The following is a 16,804-nucleotide window of genomic DNA, read 5'->3' as shown; positions in this document are numbered from 1 at the left end:
CCTTGGCCGAGTGAACTCGAGTCATTCCGTGGGAATACACGTAGTGACATCCTGTTGGAGCCACATCTCTACCGGATCAAAGTTATCCATATTTTTAAACAAAATATCATTGATCATGGTGCGGTAATGATCTCCATGGATCGTAACGTGAGCTCCGGTTTAATTTTTGAATAAATGAGGTCTAAATGAGGTCTGAATGTAATGGAGTCTGTCGGGTCTGTTGTGGATTAGTATCACTAATCGATGATTGATTTTCAAAATAAATCAAAGTTATCCATATTTTTAAACAAAATATCATTGATCATGGTGCGGTAATGATCTCCATGGATCGTAACGGGAGCTCCGGCTTATTTTTTGTAGAAATGAGGTCTGCACCAAACGGCGCATTTTTCTGGATGTAATGGAGTCTGTAGGGTCTGTTGTAGATTGGTGATTTTAAATGACTGATTTTCAAAATAAATTTGGATAATTTGGTAGCGTTGATCAAGTGTCAATCTATTCATGATGATTTGCCAGAGTATACTGATCATAAATGTCAAAAAGTGTGCGCAGTATGACAGTTAAACCTTTAAGTTCTATCGGGATTAAAAAAGCCCTTATTTTCTTTTAGAATTAAGACCTGGTTTAGAAACACGACCGGAAAACAATTTAAAATTTTTTGTAAAAAAAAAATTATTTGAAAAATTATTTAAAATTAATAAGACATGCAATAATTTTTGTATAAGTAGATACAAATTTGGGGTATTCTCACGGTCTACTATTTTATCATATTGTCATAATGTCCTTATATATTATGATTGTTTAAACAAAATTTTGTTGTGTTTCAAGCAAAAAAGTTCTAAACTAATAAAACTATTAGAACTATATTTATTGTTTTGTCATAAAATAATATTTTTTTTTGTTTAAAACACTACAACAACTATTATAATATATTAGGACATTATGACAATATGACTAATAGCAGACCGTGTGAATACACCAATTGATTTTATAATTTTTATTATTTTTGAATTGGTTTTCAGTACATTTATTTTAATGTATAATACTTTTCTAAAACTATTTACTTATCTTAAATTATGATTTGATTATTATAATACATATAATTATTTTTTAATTTTTTTCTATTACATTACACATTTTCCCCCAGAGGCTGTTAACGTATCTCACCACTGGAGAATCTCTGACCATATTAATTGTTTAAATTTAAGACTAGTTCTAACTAATAATTTTTAATTCCTTAATATTTTATTTCGGCCTTTTGACATAATCTCCAAATATAAATGGTTTGGTTAGAGTGCTCGTATAAGCTGGAATTTGTTTGTTTCTGAAATGAGTGAGAAAGAGAAATATTATTAATAAATGGCGTTAATAACTTGCAGTAATAAAAGTCGTTGTTAATTGTCAATATTTAATGAAATAATGTAAAAAAAATAAATGTTTATGTTTTGTGAATAGCCGTTAAATTAATATTTGCGGTTTAGTTTTTAATTTGAAAAAATAACATTTAAACAAAATGTATTCTTAAATAATAAATTTTATTAGGTTTTTTTTAAATTACTACTAAAATTTAACATTTAATACGAGAACTTATTAGTTTCCTCAAAACTAATAAGAATACTACTATAATCGGCTGTGATGAATCTATATCATTCCCCTACCAACATTATTTTGATTTGTACTTGTTAAACAGGAGGCGTTATCAACAAATATCGGACCGTATTGCCAAACAAATAATCTCAACACTTAATAATACCATTTTTCATCGATTAGTACACATTTGCTTAAGTACTTCCAAGAAAATATTGGTTTTATTTACACGAATATACTCGTATTTAAGTCGTATGAACCTTAATTGGAAACCGACTTTTCTCATGCAAACCTTACATCGCTTTTTGCTATTTCAGTTAATACGGATAGTGACAATACAATGGAAACTTTTTCCTAAATTAATTTTTTTATAATACATGAAATTATTTTTAATTATTTCTAAGACAAATTCAAATGGACTGGTTTTCTATTCAAATATAGTAAATTTCAGAATTAAAATTACAACAACTTATATGTCATTTTGAAGGGTACATATCTGTCATTTATTCCCACTTAGATATTGAAAATTTCTGTTTCGTAAATGTCGAATTTTGTGCCAATAAAGCTTATGGTGAATGTTTTCCATCGGTTTCAATGTGCAAGAGCAAGAATTTGAGGAATTACACCATGATTGAGCTACTAAAGCAGCAATTTCAAAACGTTTGCGAGTAGCAGGATTCATCCAAAAGCAAGGAAATTTGGTACCATACGAATTGAAGCCGATACACCTAGAAAGACGATTTTGCGTATCAGAAATGATTGAAGCATTATTAGACCGAATCATTACTTGCGATGCAAAATGGACCCATTACTATAACCTGAAGCGTAAGAGATCGTATGTGAAGCCCGGCCAACCAGCCAAATCGACACCAAAGACAAATATCTATGGAGCTATGGTAATTCTCTATATTTGATGGGAGCAAAATGGTCCTATCTATTATGAGCTAATGAAATCTGACCAGACCATCACTGGAAACCTGTACCGAACTAACTGATTCGGCCAGACATTAAACCGTAATATTCCATGTTGCAATACCTGTTTAAAAGTATTTAGAATGAAGTGGTAGGGAATTTGTGCCTCATCCGCTTTATAGTCCAGACCGTGCCCGTTCGACTACTATTTGTTTCGATAGATGCAAAATGCTCTATCTGGGCTAAGCTTCACTTTGGAATAGAGTATTCGATATAGGCTTGATTCGTTCTTTTTATACCCTTCACCTTCGTGAGAAGGGTCATTCCGTTTGTAATTTCCACAATATAATTTTCCGACCCTATAAAGTATATACATATGTATATTCTGGATCCTTATGGATAGCGGAGTCGATTAAGCCATGTCCGTCTGTCTGTCTGTTGAAATCAACTTTCCGAAGCCCCCAAATAACTTACATACACGATTCATACATCAATATCGCAAATGGCTGATATATATGGAAAAAACCAGGACAACCTCGATTTTTGACATATTTTACCTATATCTGGATTACTAAGGCCCTAATTTTGTAAATCACGTCACCAAAGTGATATTTATATGGAAAGCAAAAACAAAATTTCAAAAATTTTAAATATTTGTTTTTGTTTTATATACAAAATTTTCAAATTATGAAAGGCAAACCAACGCTTGAATTTTGGTGCGTTTGTTCTGTTAAGAATTTGTATATAAAACAAAAAAAAAATTTTCAAATTTTTGAAATTTTGTTTTTGCTTTCCATATAAATATCACTTTGTGACGTGATTTACAAAATTAGGGCCTAAGTCATTAATATAGATATTATCATAAATATGGATATATAATTATAGATATTTTAAAGACTTTTGTAACGACGTATATAAGACCATAGTAAGTTGGACCTACAATGGGTCAAAATGGGAAAAAATATTTTTTTAATTATTTTTGTTTACCTAAAAATATTTCAAATTTTTATTTTGAAGTATAATTTGGTGAAGGGTATATAAGATTCGGCACAGCCGAATATAACACTCTTACTTGTTTTTTTTACTTTATATTTATTTGTTGAATCTGCCTATATCATTAGGCCCAACAATAAGTTTTTAAATTTTATAACTAAAATTAAAACTAATTGCTCTCTAACGAGAGCATTGCTTGATAAATTGACCTCATCTTATCATTGATTCGTTATAGGCCTCAAAATATGAGCAGTTCTTTTGGCTCGGAATCCATAAGTTGCCAAAAAGATGGTAAAAGGTCATGGCTAACAATGCAAATGTTTCAAAATAAAACCTAAAAATTTAAAAAAATCCCGCATTTTTAAGTCATACACCCAATAAATTTTAAATATACATTTATAGAATCTGGTAATACGTCTTAGCAGTGAAAAAACAATGGAAACTTTTAAACTTTTAGAAGAAAGGAGACTAAAACAAACAAACAAAAAATGGAAAAAGCATCATGTTATTATTCCATAAAATTACTCCCCAGGAGGTTATTATAACCTTCACCTTCTTGAGAAGGGTATATATAAGTTTGTCATTCCGCTGGTAATTTCCACAATTTTATTTTTACGACCCTATAAAGTATATATATTCTGGACCCTAATAGATAGCGGAGTCGATTAAGCCATGTCCGTCTGTCTGTTGAAATCAATTTTCTGAAGACCCCAGATATCTTCGGGATACAAATCTTCAATAATTCTGTCAGGCATGCTTTCGAGAAGTTTCCTCAGCAAAATCGGTCCACAAATGTCTGAGATATGAGGAAAAAACCAGGACAACCTCGATTTTTGACCTATATCTGGATTACTAAGTCATTAATATAGACAATATGGATATCTAATGATAGATATTTCAAAGACCTTTGCAACAACGTATATAAGACCATAGTTAGTTGGACCTACAATGGGTCGAAATCACAAAAAAAAAATTTCTTTAAATTTGTATTTTGAAATATATTTTGGTGAAGGGTATATAAGATTCGGCACAGCCGAATATAGCTCTCTTACATGTTAATAATCTAAAATTGTAAATTAGTTATCGGACGGTTAGCGGCAGAGGCTGGTCTTGGTTGCTATTTGTCATAGAAGATTTTAACTGGTCGAGACAGAAATGGAATAATGTCCCAATCACCAGAAGCAAGTAAAAAAGAGACTGCACAATAAGACAGTTTGGCAGTGACAATATTATGGTAATGAGCTGTTTTTCAGGGTACGGGTCCATTTAATATATAAATGGAACCAAAGTTATATAAAATGGAATTATGAAATTGAAGAAGGCACCTACAAAATTATCAGAAACATGCTCTAAAATTAAGATAATTATATTAAACGGGAAATTGGTAGTTCAATAAAAAAGTTTCAATTTGTTTCGAACTATTCGGTTCTGTTAGCTAACGTTTTCAAAAATAGGGTCTGGCTAGGATCAGACTACTAAATTTCCGAAAGTGGCAAATTTTAACTGTTATAATATCGTGTTAAATATTTTTATTTATAAAATAAACTGTAAACTGCAATTGCTGTTATTTCGGTAACGGTAGTCATGCTGGTAACGGACAGTGTTGTAGAAACGATATTTTTTTTGGAAATAATTTGGTTTCTATTGGAGATATCGTAACAAAATTTCACAAGGCTTAAGCCGATGTGTTTTCGAGTTCATTTACAGTTTTTCGGCTTTGTAAGCGGAATGTGGGCCAGTGTGTAGCTCCTCCACAAACCTAGCCCCTTTTAAAAATGTTAACGTTTTCGCAGTAAAAACAACTAATGTATGTTTTGGTGTAAATTAATCTTCATTTTGGATAAGCTTTTTATACAAGTATATATTGGTAAAAACGTTGAGACTCGAAGATTAATATTTTAGTGAAATGAAATAATTTTATAAATTTGTTGGACCTCAAAAACTTAAAAAATTATAATTTTCCATGAAGAAAAATACAAAATTTTAATTAATGTAAAATAAATAACAAAATTTGAAGGATCGGTGCTTAGCGTTTTTAGAATTTTTTACTCAAATTGGCCAAGTTTGGACAGAGCTGGGGGAGGCTATGTCCGCTTAAATTAGCGAAATTTGATTTTACACACTTATACATTAAGTTTTCTTTCCGGATCTTATAAAAATTATATATAGCCCCGAAAAAAAATTTTTTCTATAAAAAATATAGGGATTTTTTTTTGAAAAAAAAAAATACTTTGGATGCGTGTAACTTTTGATAGGGACATGATAATTGTTAATTATAGGAAATATTTTTTCCAATAATTCCCAAGATACCACAATATTTCCAAACAAAAAACGTTTCTAAACTACTGTGTACTGTGACAAATGGTATAAGAAAATAAACGATGAGTATAAACAACTTTAAATGTGGTTAATAAAAATAACTTTAGGTTTTTTTTAATTATAATTAAATTACTATAAAAAATAAATAAATTATTAGTTATACCAGTATTTTTTATTACTCTACTCAAACTCATAAGTATAAAAATATATAAAAACTACTCCAACATTACTCACTGTGATTGTTGTTTAACAATTTGCGTCACCAACTCCATAATATCTTTGATATTTTTTGTGCTGCCAAATAATTTTAGATTCTGACACAGAGCCTGTATGAACATGGAACCTTTTTCCGTGCGATAAGATACAAAACCTTAAACAAAAATATATAAAAATTAATAATTAAATAAAGCAAATCTAAGCATATATTTGATTTCTTTACCCTCAAATGTACTGTAGCATTTTAAAATTTCATTTGCACTGCCGAGCGGATTGAAGGGCACAGCATCCGTATAATAACCATTAGTTTCCATGGAACCTTTGCAGGCTTGTATGAAGAATAGCTTTGGTTTATCGTTCAATGTTGGATTTCGTAGGATGGGAAATAGTATATGATCATCAATGGAATAGTGGCCATCTTTGGCGGCAATTTCTTCATGTCTGGCACCATGACTCAGTATGACAATAACAAGGCAAGCATTTTCTTTAAAGTCTTTTGATTGAACTGAAATAAAATATGTTGTGTTTTATGGATTAATGATTGTAGAGTTTAAAATGGATATCTATTTTAAAACAAAATCAAAAATAATGTTGAAATATAAGTTTGCATTTAGCTAATAAAAAAAATAAGTAAGAAATTATAGTCAGGCATGCCCATGTAAGTTATTAATCGATAGCAATGCCTGCAAGATGTCTAATTTGAGTATAATCAGGACTCCTTTGCATTCTAGTGATCTCAAAATTACATTGTGTTTCGTAAAGTCAAACGCTTTCTCGAAGTCAATAAAGCACTTCGAGAAAGCTTTATCGAAGTCAATAAAGCACACTCTAGTCTGAATAGAGGGATAACAACTCTAGTCTGACTAGAGAGATAACAACTCTAGTGTGACTAGAGGGATAACAACTCTAGTTCACTCTAGTCAGACTAGAGTAGAGTTCACCCTAGTCAGACTAGTGTAGAGCTAACATTACATTTTTTTTTACCGTAGTCTGACTACAGTAGTTTTCAATCTAGTCAGACTATATTTGATTTCACTCTAGTCTGGCTGCAGTAGAGTTCACTCTTTTCTGACTACAGTAAATTTAACTCTGGTCTGACTATAGTAGAGTTCACTCTAGTCTGACTAGAGTAGATTTCACTCTAGTTTGAATACAGTAAATTTCACTATAGTCTAACTAGTGTTGATTTCACTCTAGCCTGACTTGAGTAGATTTCCCTCTGGTCTGCCTAGAGTAGATTTCACTATAGTCTCCCTAGAGTAGATTTCACTCTGGTCCGACAAGTAGATTTAACTCTAGTCTGACTAGTGTAGATTTCACTCTAGCCTGACTAGAGTAGATTTAACTTTAGTCTGACTAGAGTAGATTTCACTCTAGTCTGACTAGAGCAGATTTAACTCTAGTCTCACTAGTGTAGATTTCACTCTAGTCTGACTAGAGTAGATTTCACTCTAGTCTGACCAGAGTCTGTCTAGAGTAGATTTCACTTTAGTCTGATTATAGCAGATTTCACTCCAGTCTGACTAGATCAGATTTCACTCTAGTCCCGCTAGAGCAGATTTCACTCTATTCTGACTAGAGCCGATTTCACTCTAGTCTGACTAGAGCAGATTTCACTCTAGTCTGACTAGAGCAGATTTCACTCTATTCTGACTAGAGCCGATTTCACTCTAGTCTGACTAGAGCAGATTTCACTCTAGTCTGACTAGAGCAGATTTCACTCTAGTCTGACTAGAGCAGATTTCACTCTAGTCTGGATAGAGCAGATTTCACTCTAGTTTGACTAGATTCGATTTCTCTCTAGTCTGACTAGAATAGATTTCACTCTAGTCTGACTAGAGTAGATTTCACTCTAGTCTGACTAGAGTAGATTTCACTCTAGTCTGACTAGAGTAGATTTCATTCTAGTCTGACTAGAGTAGATTTCACTCTAGTCTGACTAGAGTAGATTTCACTCTAGTCTGACTAGTGTAAATTTCACTCTAGTCTGACTAGAGTAGATTTCACTATAGTCTGACTAGAGTAAATTCCAATATAGACTCACTAGAGTAGATTTCACTCCAGTCTGCCCAGAGTCTGTCTAGAGAAGATTTCACTTTAGTCTGATTAGAGCAGATTTCACTCCAGTCTGACTAGATCAGATTTAACACTAGTCTGACTAGAGCAGATTTCACTCTAGTCTGACTAGAGTAGATTTCACTATAATCTGACTAGATTAGATTTCACTCTAGTCTGACTAGAGTAAATTTCACTATAGTCTAACTAGAGTAGATTTCATTACAGTCTGACTAGAGTAGATTTCACTATAGTCTGACTAGAGTAGATTTCACTATAGTCTGACTAGATCAGATTTCACTCTAGTCTGACTAGAGCAGATTTCACTATAGTCTGACTAGAGCAGATTTCACTCTAGTCTAACTAGAGTAGATTTCACTATAGTCTGACTAGTTCAGATTTCACTCTAGTCTGACTAGATCAGATTTCACTCTAGTCTGACTAGAGTAGATTTCACTCTAGTCTGACTAGAGTAGATTTCACTCTAGTCTGACTAGAGTAAATCTCACTATAGACTCACTAGAGTAGATTTCGCTCCAGTCTGACTAGAGCAGATTTCACTCTAGTCTGACTAGATTAGATTTCTCTCTAGTCTGACTAGTGTAGATTTCACTCTAGTCTGACTAGAGTAGATTTCACTCTAGTCTCACTAGAGTAGATTTCACTTTAGTCTGACTACAGTAGAGTTCACTCTAGTCGAACTAGATAAGATTTCACTCTGGTCAGTGAATAAATCGTAATCACATACCAAACTATATTTCTATAAATAAGTATAGGGCATTCATTACTTCATTACATATCAAAAATTGTTGTTAATATTTGTTGTCGTCACTTTATTTAAGGTTTGCATTATTTTTATTAAAAGAAAAAATAGTTTTGTTAAGCATTTTATTGATGATAAGCGATCGTGGGGCTTGCTATACATTTGTTTTGTTGATTTTGCATTTGATTTTTGTGTTAAAAAAAAGTGGCAAAAACAAAATCTATAAAATGAGTAATGACTACACACTTATAAGAACCTCTAATCGGGCACGATAAAATAACAAATAAAACTTGTATAAATGTACTATTTAAATTAAAGAAAAAAATAATAAAAAAATTTAACTAAGTAATTCTAACATATGTATGTATTAAATGTGTTTTTGTTTTGATAACAACATTTAGAAATTAATAAAAACGAGTGTTATTTTATTATATTGTTATCACAAATTTTTGTTATTTTTAGTTTGTTTGAAATATATTTTGCAAAAAACAAAAGTGTTTGTTGTTGAATTAATTTTTCACAACATTTTCTACTAAAATGGGGATTTTTTATTAATTATTAGTAAAATTCGAATTAAAGGTTTTTGGGAAGTATTAATTATTTAACATATTTATTTATACCTTAGAAATTCTATGGGGTAGGCAGGCAACTTATAATACCCAGACACTTTGTTTAGTAAGTTACTGAAGCCATTACATTATAATTTATACCTATTAGTAATCTTAACTATAGTTAGAAAAACCCACAATTGCTCTTCTATTTGTCTAATTGTCTTTATTTTTTATTATTACTTTTATTTAATTGATCAAGATTTTTACTTTAGATAGTTTTTCGTTTCAATTCTCATTTTCTTTGTAAATTCAATGTAAAAGCCAACAATTATAAAACCAAAAAAATATACATATAAAAATGCCTTTAGAAAGTAAACGAAAATTAAGAGATTTCTGAGTAATAAAAATACTTTGAATATTTCGAATACCAAAGAAATGATATTATTTAAGTTTAAGAAAATTAAGTTTACAATCTACCTTATAAGTCACAACGTCATTAGGAAGTTATGTGCAGTTGTTAGTCATTTCATTTGTGTTACACTTTAATAAACTATTTAACTAAATTTATGATTTTTTATGAATTTATTCATACTAGGGCTAATATATTTGCCCTGAGTCTGAGTAAACTGAATCTATTCTACCCTATAGTAAATCTCTTTTCAGTTATTCTATAGTAAGTTTCACGCTAGTCAGCTAGTCCAACTAAATTGAAATCTACGCCAGTCCTACTAGAGTGAATTCGAATCAAGTCCGACTAGAGTAAAACCTACACTAGCAAAAAGTATAAAACACTAGTTAGACTTGAATGAAATCTACTCTCGTCTTGACTAAAGTCAAATCTACTCTGTTCTTAACTAGAGTGAAATCTACTCTTGTCTGGACTAGAGCGAAATTAATCCAAGACTTGACTAGATTGAAATCAACCCTTGTCTTGACTAGAGTGAAATCTACTCTAGTATTGTCTAGAGTGAAATCTACTCTAGTATTGTCTGGAGTGAAATCTACTCTAGTATTGTCTAGAGTGAAATCTACTCTAGTCTGAACTAGAGATAAATCTACTCTAGTCTTGACTAGAGTGAAATCTACTCTAGTCTTGACTATATTGAGATCTACCCTTGTCAGGACTAGAGTGAAAACTACTCTAGTCTTGACTAGAGTTACATCTAGTGTAGTCAGAGTGAAATATACTCAAATCAGACAAGAGCGAATATTACTCTATTCAGAATATAGTGAATCTTACTCTAGTCAGACTAGAGTGATATCTACCCTTGTCTGCAATAGAGTGAAATCTACTCTAGCCTTGACTAATGACAAATTTACTCTATATTTAACTAGAGTGCAATTTATTCTAATCTGGACTAGAGTGAAATCTACTCTACTCCAGTCTTGACTAGATTAAAATCTACCCTTGTCTGGACTAAAGTGAAATCTATCCAAGTCTTGGCTAGATTGAAGTCTACCCTTGTCTGGAATAGAGTTGAATCTACTCTAGTCTTGAATAGAGTTAAAACTACTGTAGTCAGAGTGAATGATACTCTAGTCAGACAAGAGCGAATCTTATTCTAATCAAAATACAGTGAATTTTACTCTAGTCAGACTAGAGTGAAATCTACTCTAGCGAATCTTCTTTAGTCAGACTAGAGAGAATCTTATCAGACCCTACGAAAGTTTTGATATTTTTTACAAATAAAGCTTGAGTGTCTGTAATTCTCAATCACTCTATAGTTTTATTTGTATGTATAATATCTTTAGTTTTTCTAAAGCCTTTTGTGAAAAGGTTTCCTGATTATCTGGCCTTAACCCCCAACAATAAATTTCAGTGAATTTATCAATAAAATTTGAAATTTAGCATAAATTTTACTAAAATATTAATTTTGTATTCCCGAATAACCTTTCAACGAAAGGAAACAAAGTTTTAAATTTTTGTATTAAAATCATTCCAAATTGTTTTGCTTTCATGTTTCTGAATATCAAGCACTTACTCTCAGACTAGAGTGAATCTTACTCTAGTCAGACTAAGGTAAGGTTTCCATACAGCCGCGAAGTAAAGAAAAGAAGACGTAGGTCCAAAGCTATAGGTCCCTTTGTGTTACCTGAAAGTAGATAGTCAGAAAAATAGGGACAGATAGAAATGAAAAAGAAAGAAGGGGGAGATTGAAAAAGTTACAAGAAAGATGTCCGAAGAAAGAGGGAGAGGGGAGATTTTTAAAAATTGCGTATCGATGAGTTGGCGGTTATTAAATCACTCTAAAGTGATTCCCATGTCTGGTCTTTTTAACCTATTACTGCTCCTTATAAAGGCATAAATTACCTCTAAACTCATATACGAGAGCTCTGAAAGACTACTTAGGGAACGATATCCCAGAAACATTAAGCGTAGATCTCCTAATGTCGGACAGTGACAAAGAAGATGAGAAATTGGTCTCATCCTCCTCCTCGTTTTGACAGCTTAAGCCAAGTCTCCTCGCATGGTTGCCAAAAGTGCAGTGTCCGGTTATGACTGCCACTACACAATTCAATTGTGAGCGTGTCAACCCAAGAAGATATGTTGTTCATCCACGATTCAGTCGGGGCCATATCATTCTGGTAATAGTGCATGTGGGTTCACAACCCCATCTTGTCTGAGCGAGCTCATAGTAGAAGTTACTAATTTGAAGTTTACATTTGGATAACGGATTCCCACATAGGAAATCTATGTCTTCGTCAGGTAGCATGGCGCCTTGTTTCGCCAAATCATCAGCAACGCAATTGCCCATAGTATCTCAGTGTCCCCGTACCCACTTGAGTACAACTGTTGAATGTATCGCCATCCTGTTTAAGGATGCCCGGCATTCCTGGACCAAATTAGATGTCGTGTATACACCTGTTAGAGACTTTATTGGGGCCTACGAATATCCCTGCCTGATATCTTGTTATAACTGAGCTAGTTAGCCGCCCTTTTGGTGGCTGATATTTCAGCTTGAATAATGCTACATTCATTTGGAAGTCTAAAAGATAATCTAATGTCGACACCGGCGCCAACTCGGTTTCCCTTCATAGAACCGTCTGTATAGACGGAGAGACCCTTTGTGTCACATATAAAAGTCCGTCCATTGCTTCCGTATTATACGGAATTGAGAAACCGAAATTCCTCGACATGAAGGGCCTAGTAATGCAGTAATCTATATTCTCCGGAAGAATCCGAGGATGTTTCCACGACCCAATCGCGTTTAGCCTGAATGCAGAGGTAAATTCCATCCACCGGGATCCAATTCAATATAGTAAAGAGCGACTTTGTTGCGGTCGTCCTTAGAGCTCCTATTATAAGGATTGCCATTCTTCTTAAAATTTTCTCGAATAGCATGCGAATTGAGCATTTGTCAGAATAGAGTGAATCTAATTCGAGTCAGATTAGAGTGAAATCTTACTTTAGTCAGACTAGAGTGAATTTCACTCTATTCAGTCTATAGTAAATCTACTCTAGTCTTAACTGGAGTGAAATCTACGACATCTACTCTAGTCTTCCTAGAGTGTAATCTTCTATTGGCAGCCTAGAGTGAAAATTCTAGTCAGACAAGGGAATAAAACAGACTGAAAATTAGGTGGGAACAGTTCTAATTCTGTCTCTACATAACATTACTCTTGTCATAGTAAAGTAAATATTAATCAAAATAATTAAACCAGTTACACAATGAGTACTCTTTTCACCGGACACTATTCGTAACTATTTTCACAAGTTACGGGACAAGTACGTTTTGGGAAATTTCCCGCATTTTTTATTGAAAAAAAGCAATGATCGATTGTGTTCATAACTGGTTTTGTAAAGGCGATGTTGTGAACATGACCTTTGAAACTGTGGTTTTGCTTTTTATATATAGTCAGATACACTTGTCTATAATTAAGACAAACTGAATTTATAGTACAATATTTAATTAACGTTACCCTGTAGTTTATTGAACTACTTTGTTCCGCAACGATGAATTTATTAGTCATTATTAAAGGTAGTTATAGACGGCAATACTGAGTATTAATATTTGTCAAAAATTCAAGTATCATAATACAATTTCATCGACTAAACAAAATTTGTATTAGATTTTCAAAAAATTCGAATGGTCGGTGTTCAAAATTTGTTTAAAACAATTCAAAAACTTTTTATTTTCATATGTATTGGGTATGTATTTTTAAATACAAATAAGGCAGACAAAAATGTCAAGAAAATAAAAATAAAGTTTTCAGAAAAATATCAATCATCAAAGAAATAAAATATTTGTAATACTATCGTGTAAACAATAAATGTTTTTGCGAAAAGATCTTTTGATATATCGAATGATTTCAATAATATTTTAAATTTGATAAGTGTTAATACTCTGTATTGCCGTCTATAAATACCTTAAATAATACTTCCAATAATGTTGACTGCCGTACTTTACATGCTGAAGTCATTGGAAGTGTTAAATATTAATATCAATAGCATTAAATAAAATAAATGCTTAGAATTGGTTTGCAGTTGGACTTGGTCTTATTTTTGTAGGATATTGTCGGCGACAATACTAACTTTTTACTTATTGAGCTAACAAAGGGAACTACGGACTTACATATTTAATAATATAGCTAGTTCAAAGTTATTCTCAAGCACCTATAAAACTGCAGGGCTTCTATAAAAAAAAACTTCGTTGAAAACCCGCACATGAATATTGTGGTTGGCTATGGCTGTTTTCTAATTCATACTCGTACCTATTATTGTATTTGTAAGTTCAATAACAAATATTTTTTTTTTCTATAATCATAAATCGAAATTATTATAGATTGATAAAAAAAACAAAAGCAGAGCGACAAGTTAACACAATCATTTTGTTTTGTTTTTGCTGATATTCTCAGAAGCGAATCGTTAGTTATCATTAAGCAAAATAAAAGTTATAAATACAAAACTGGTATAAGACCTCACGAATAAATATCATCTAAGTTATAAATACATTTTAAAACACAACTTACTTTTTTCCACAGTCTTGCGTATTTTCTCCACTTTGGCATTCTCTATAACCGTTACTTTCATTTTGTAATATTCAAAAGTTTGGACCAGGGCCTTGACATCTTCCGCACTGCCGATACGTTCTTCATTGTTGGGATTATCGAAGACGACATTGTTGAAAATGTAGGCATAACCAGGTTTACCTAGAGGAGCAGTAACGGTCTTACCACCGGCCACCAAAGTGGGAGTCGCTGTTTTGAGGCTAGTGGTAGTGGTGGTGGTGGGTTTCGTTATTACCGTTGGTTTTGTAGAGCTCGAAGAGGTGAATAATGGTGTAGGCTTGCTAATGTTTGAGGTGTATGTAGTTGCTGTGGTTTTGGGTGTGCTTAAACTAAATATTGAGTTAGGTTTAGTGGTTGTGGTGAATATGGAGCTAGTATTGGGTTTAGAGTATGTTGTTGTTGTTTTGGTGTTGTATAAAGGTTTTGTTGTTGTAGTGGAAAATGTTGTAGTGGTATTGGGCACACGATTCAGTTCCCTTTGTTTATAAGGTGAGGTATAGGTGCTGGCAAATGTTGAGGTAGGTTTTGTTGAGATCGAAGAAGGTTTATTGAAGCTTGTTGTGCTGCTATTACTCCCAATACTGCTACTACTCAAACGAGAAGGTGCTGGCAAGGCTGGCAAGCTGGGTCGTGCATCAAATTTATAACTATCTTCTGCTCCCGTAAAATTCTTGGTGAGCGGAGAATTAGGGGTAGAGAGTTTAAAATTTTTAGCATCAAACTTAACGCGATGCTCTTCAACTCTTTGAGTAACAGTGCGACCATTTTTCTCCGTCACTGTTGTTGTTGAAGTCTTTACTATTGTTGGTGTTTTAGGTGTTTTGGAGCCTTCACCTGCACTACCGGCCCCTTGTGCAGATGACTCATAGTTAAAGATAAGACGCGATATGGGCGAAACAGTATTCTTGAATTTTGTAGCACTTTTGGGTGAAATACCGTTTTGCGAGTTGCGCTGAGAGGAGGGTAGGGCTGGCAAGTTGCCGGGACGATTACGTCGCAAAGGTGCACTGGAGGTGGTGGTTGTGCTGGAGAAGGTTTTAGTTTCGGGTTTTTTATTCAAATGCAGTAGACGCATCATTTCGTCAAATTCTTCGAGGGTGGGGGTGCGCCTACTTGTTATTTCCGTTATGCGAGCCGTTTGACGTGATGTTACAGTTTGTTTGGTGGACTGGTATGTAACGGTATTCTTGTTATTATTAAATATGGTGGAATTTTGTGTAGTTGTATTGGTGGTTTCCGATTGTGCTGTTGTAGTTTTGACATTAGTCCTGGGATCTTGTTTTACTAATGCTCGAGCATTATCCTCGTCCTCCTCTTCTTTCTTGCTAGATTTAAACCACTTCATAATTGTTTTTAATTATTAAATAATAATAAAAAAAACTACTTTTTGTTTAAATTTGTTCACGAATGTTAAACCACTTAATATATGCTTGTACTTTTTTCACTTAAGTATCTTTAAATTTTTGTATATGTATTTTATATTTTTTATTCTTTTCTTTCTTTGTTTTTATTTTCCACGATCGTTCAACTCACGTAGCCGACTTGCGAAATACTAAAGTACGGATATTCCATAAGCAATCATCATGGATACCCAACTTTCGGCATTCGGTAACTCTCAACTCTTTGTCATACTTAATTTTTACTTTACTCTCACTCTCTTTATTATTGTTTTTAGGTTTTTGTTGTTGCATTTTCAGTCGTTTGCTTTTTGTAGACGGGACTTTATCTTGAAATCATTAATTTCTGCCCTACATTCTACTTGTTGGGTATTTAAGGTTTGTCCTACTGCTTACTAAATAATATCGTTTTGAAAGGAAATTTTGGAAAACTTTAATAATAAACAGAACCATAGATAATTATTTTTAGACAAGTAGCTTAAGGTATTTATAGACGGCAATACTGAGTATTAACACTTATCAAATTTAAAATATTATTGAAATCATTCAGTATTTCAAAAAATCGTTTCGAAAAAACCTTTATTGTTTACACGATAGTATTACAAATATTTTATTTCTTTGTTGATTGATATTTTTCTGTAAACTTTATTTTTATTTTATATTTTCTTGACATTTTTGATTGCCTTATTTGTGTTTAAAAATACATACCTGATACATATGAAAATACAAAAGTTTTTGAATTGTTTTAAACAAATTTTGAATACCGACCGTAAATCAAAAAAATCATTTGTATTTTTTGAAAATCTAATACAAATTTTGTTTAGACGATGAAATTGTATTATGATACTTGAATATTTGAAAAATATTAATACTCAGTATTGCCGTCTATAAATACCTTTACCAGTAACCTGAGAGTGAAGCTTGGCAATGTAATTTGAAGGGATATTTCGATGTCCCGGTACCCAGAAGAGTCCAGCGAAAGAATGTCTCGACATCTCATC

At 32.6% G+C, this 16,804-nt stretch overlaps 1 protein-coding gene across 1 annotated transcript; it reads right to left on the bottom strand.

Moving 5' to 3' along the window:
* Positions 1 to 994: 994 nt before the first annotated feature.
* LOC135960530 (mucin-2-like) lies at positions 995 to 15,811 on the bottom strand. The gene is made up of 4 exons (XM_065511835.1): positions 14,368 to 15,811; positions 6,251 to 6,532; positions 6,046 to 6,181; positions 995 to 1,324 (listed from the first exon to the last, which is right to left on the bottom strand). Exons 1-4 carry the CDS (start codon positions 15,749 to 15,751, stop codon positions 1,246 to 1,248), a joined length of 1,881 nt encoding a protein of 626 aa, XP_065367907.1. The 5' UTR covers positions 15,752 to 15,811; the 3' UTR covers positions 995 to 1,245.
* Positions 15,812 to 16,804: the final 993 nt, after the last annotated feature.

This window comes from Calliphora vicina, chromosome 5 (genome assembly GCF_958450345.1).
Source record: "Calliphora vicina chromosome 5, idCalVici1.1, whole genome shotgun sequence".
NCBI classification, from domain to species: Eukaryota; Metazoa; Arthropoda; class Insecta; order Diptera; family Calliphoridae; genus Calliphora; species Calliphora vicina.
Note: the sequence above shows the minus strand (reverse complement) of the source record. Positions and strands in the feature narration are given on the sequence as shown.

Excerpts from the sequence above, each read along its gene's own strand:
- LOC135960530 (XM_065511835.1), bottom strand. The coding sequence starts at position 15,751 with ATGAAGTGGTTTAAATCTAGCAAGAAAGAAGAGGAGGACGAGGATAAT. Across the intron at positions 6,533-14,367 it reads ACGCAAGACTGTGGAAAAAA|TTCAATCAAAAGACTTTAAA; the intron begins GTAAGTTGTGTT and ends ATTTTATTTCAG. Across the intron at positions 1,325-6,045 it reads ATTGTTAAACAACAATCACA|AAACAAACAAATTCCAGCTT; the intron begins GTGAGTAATGTT and ends CACTCATTTCAG.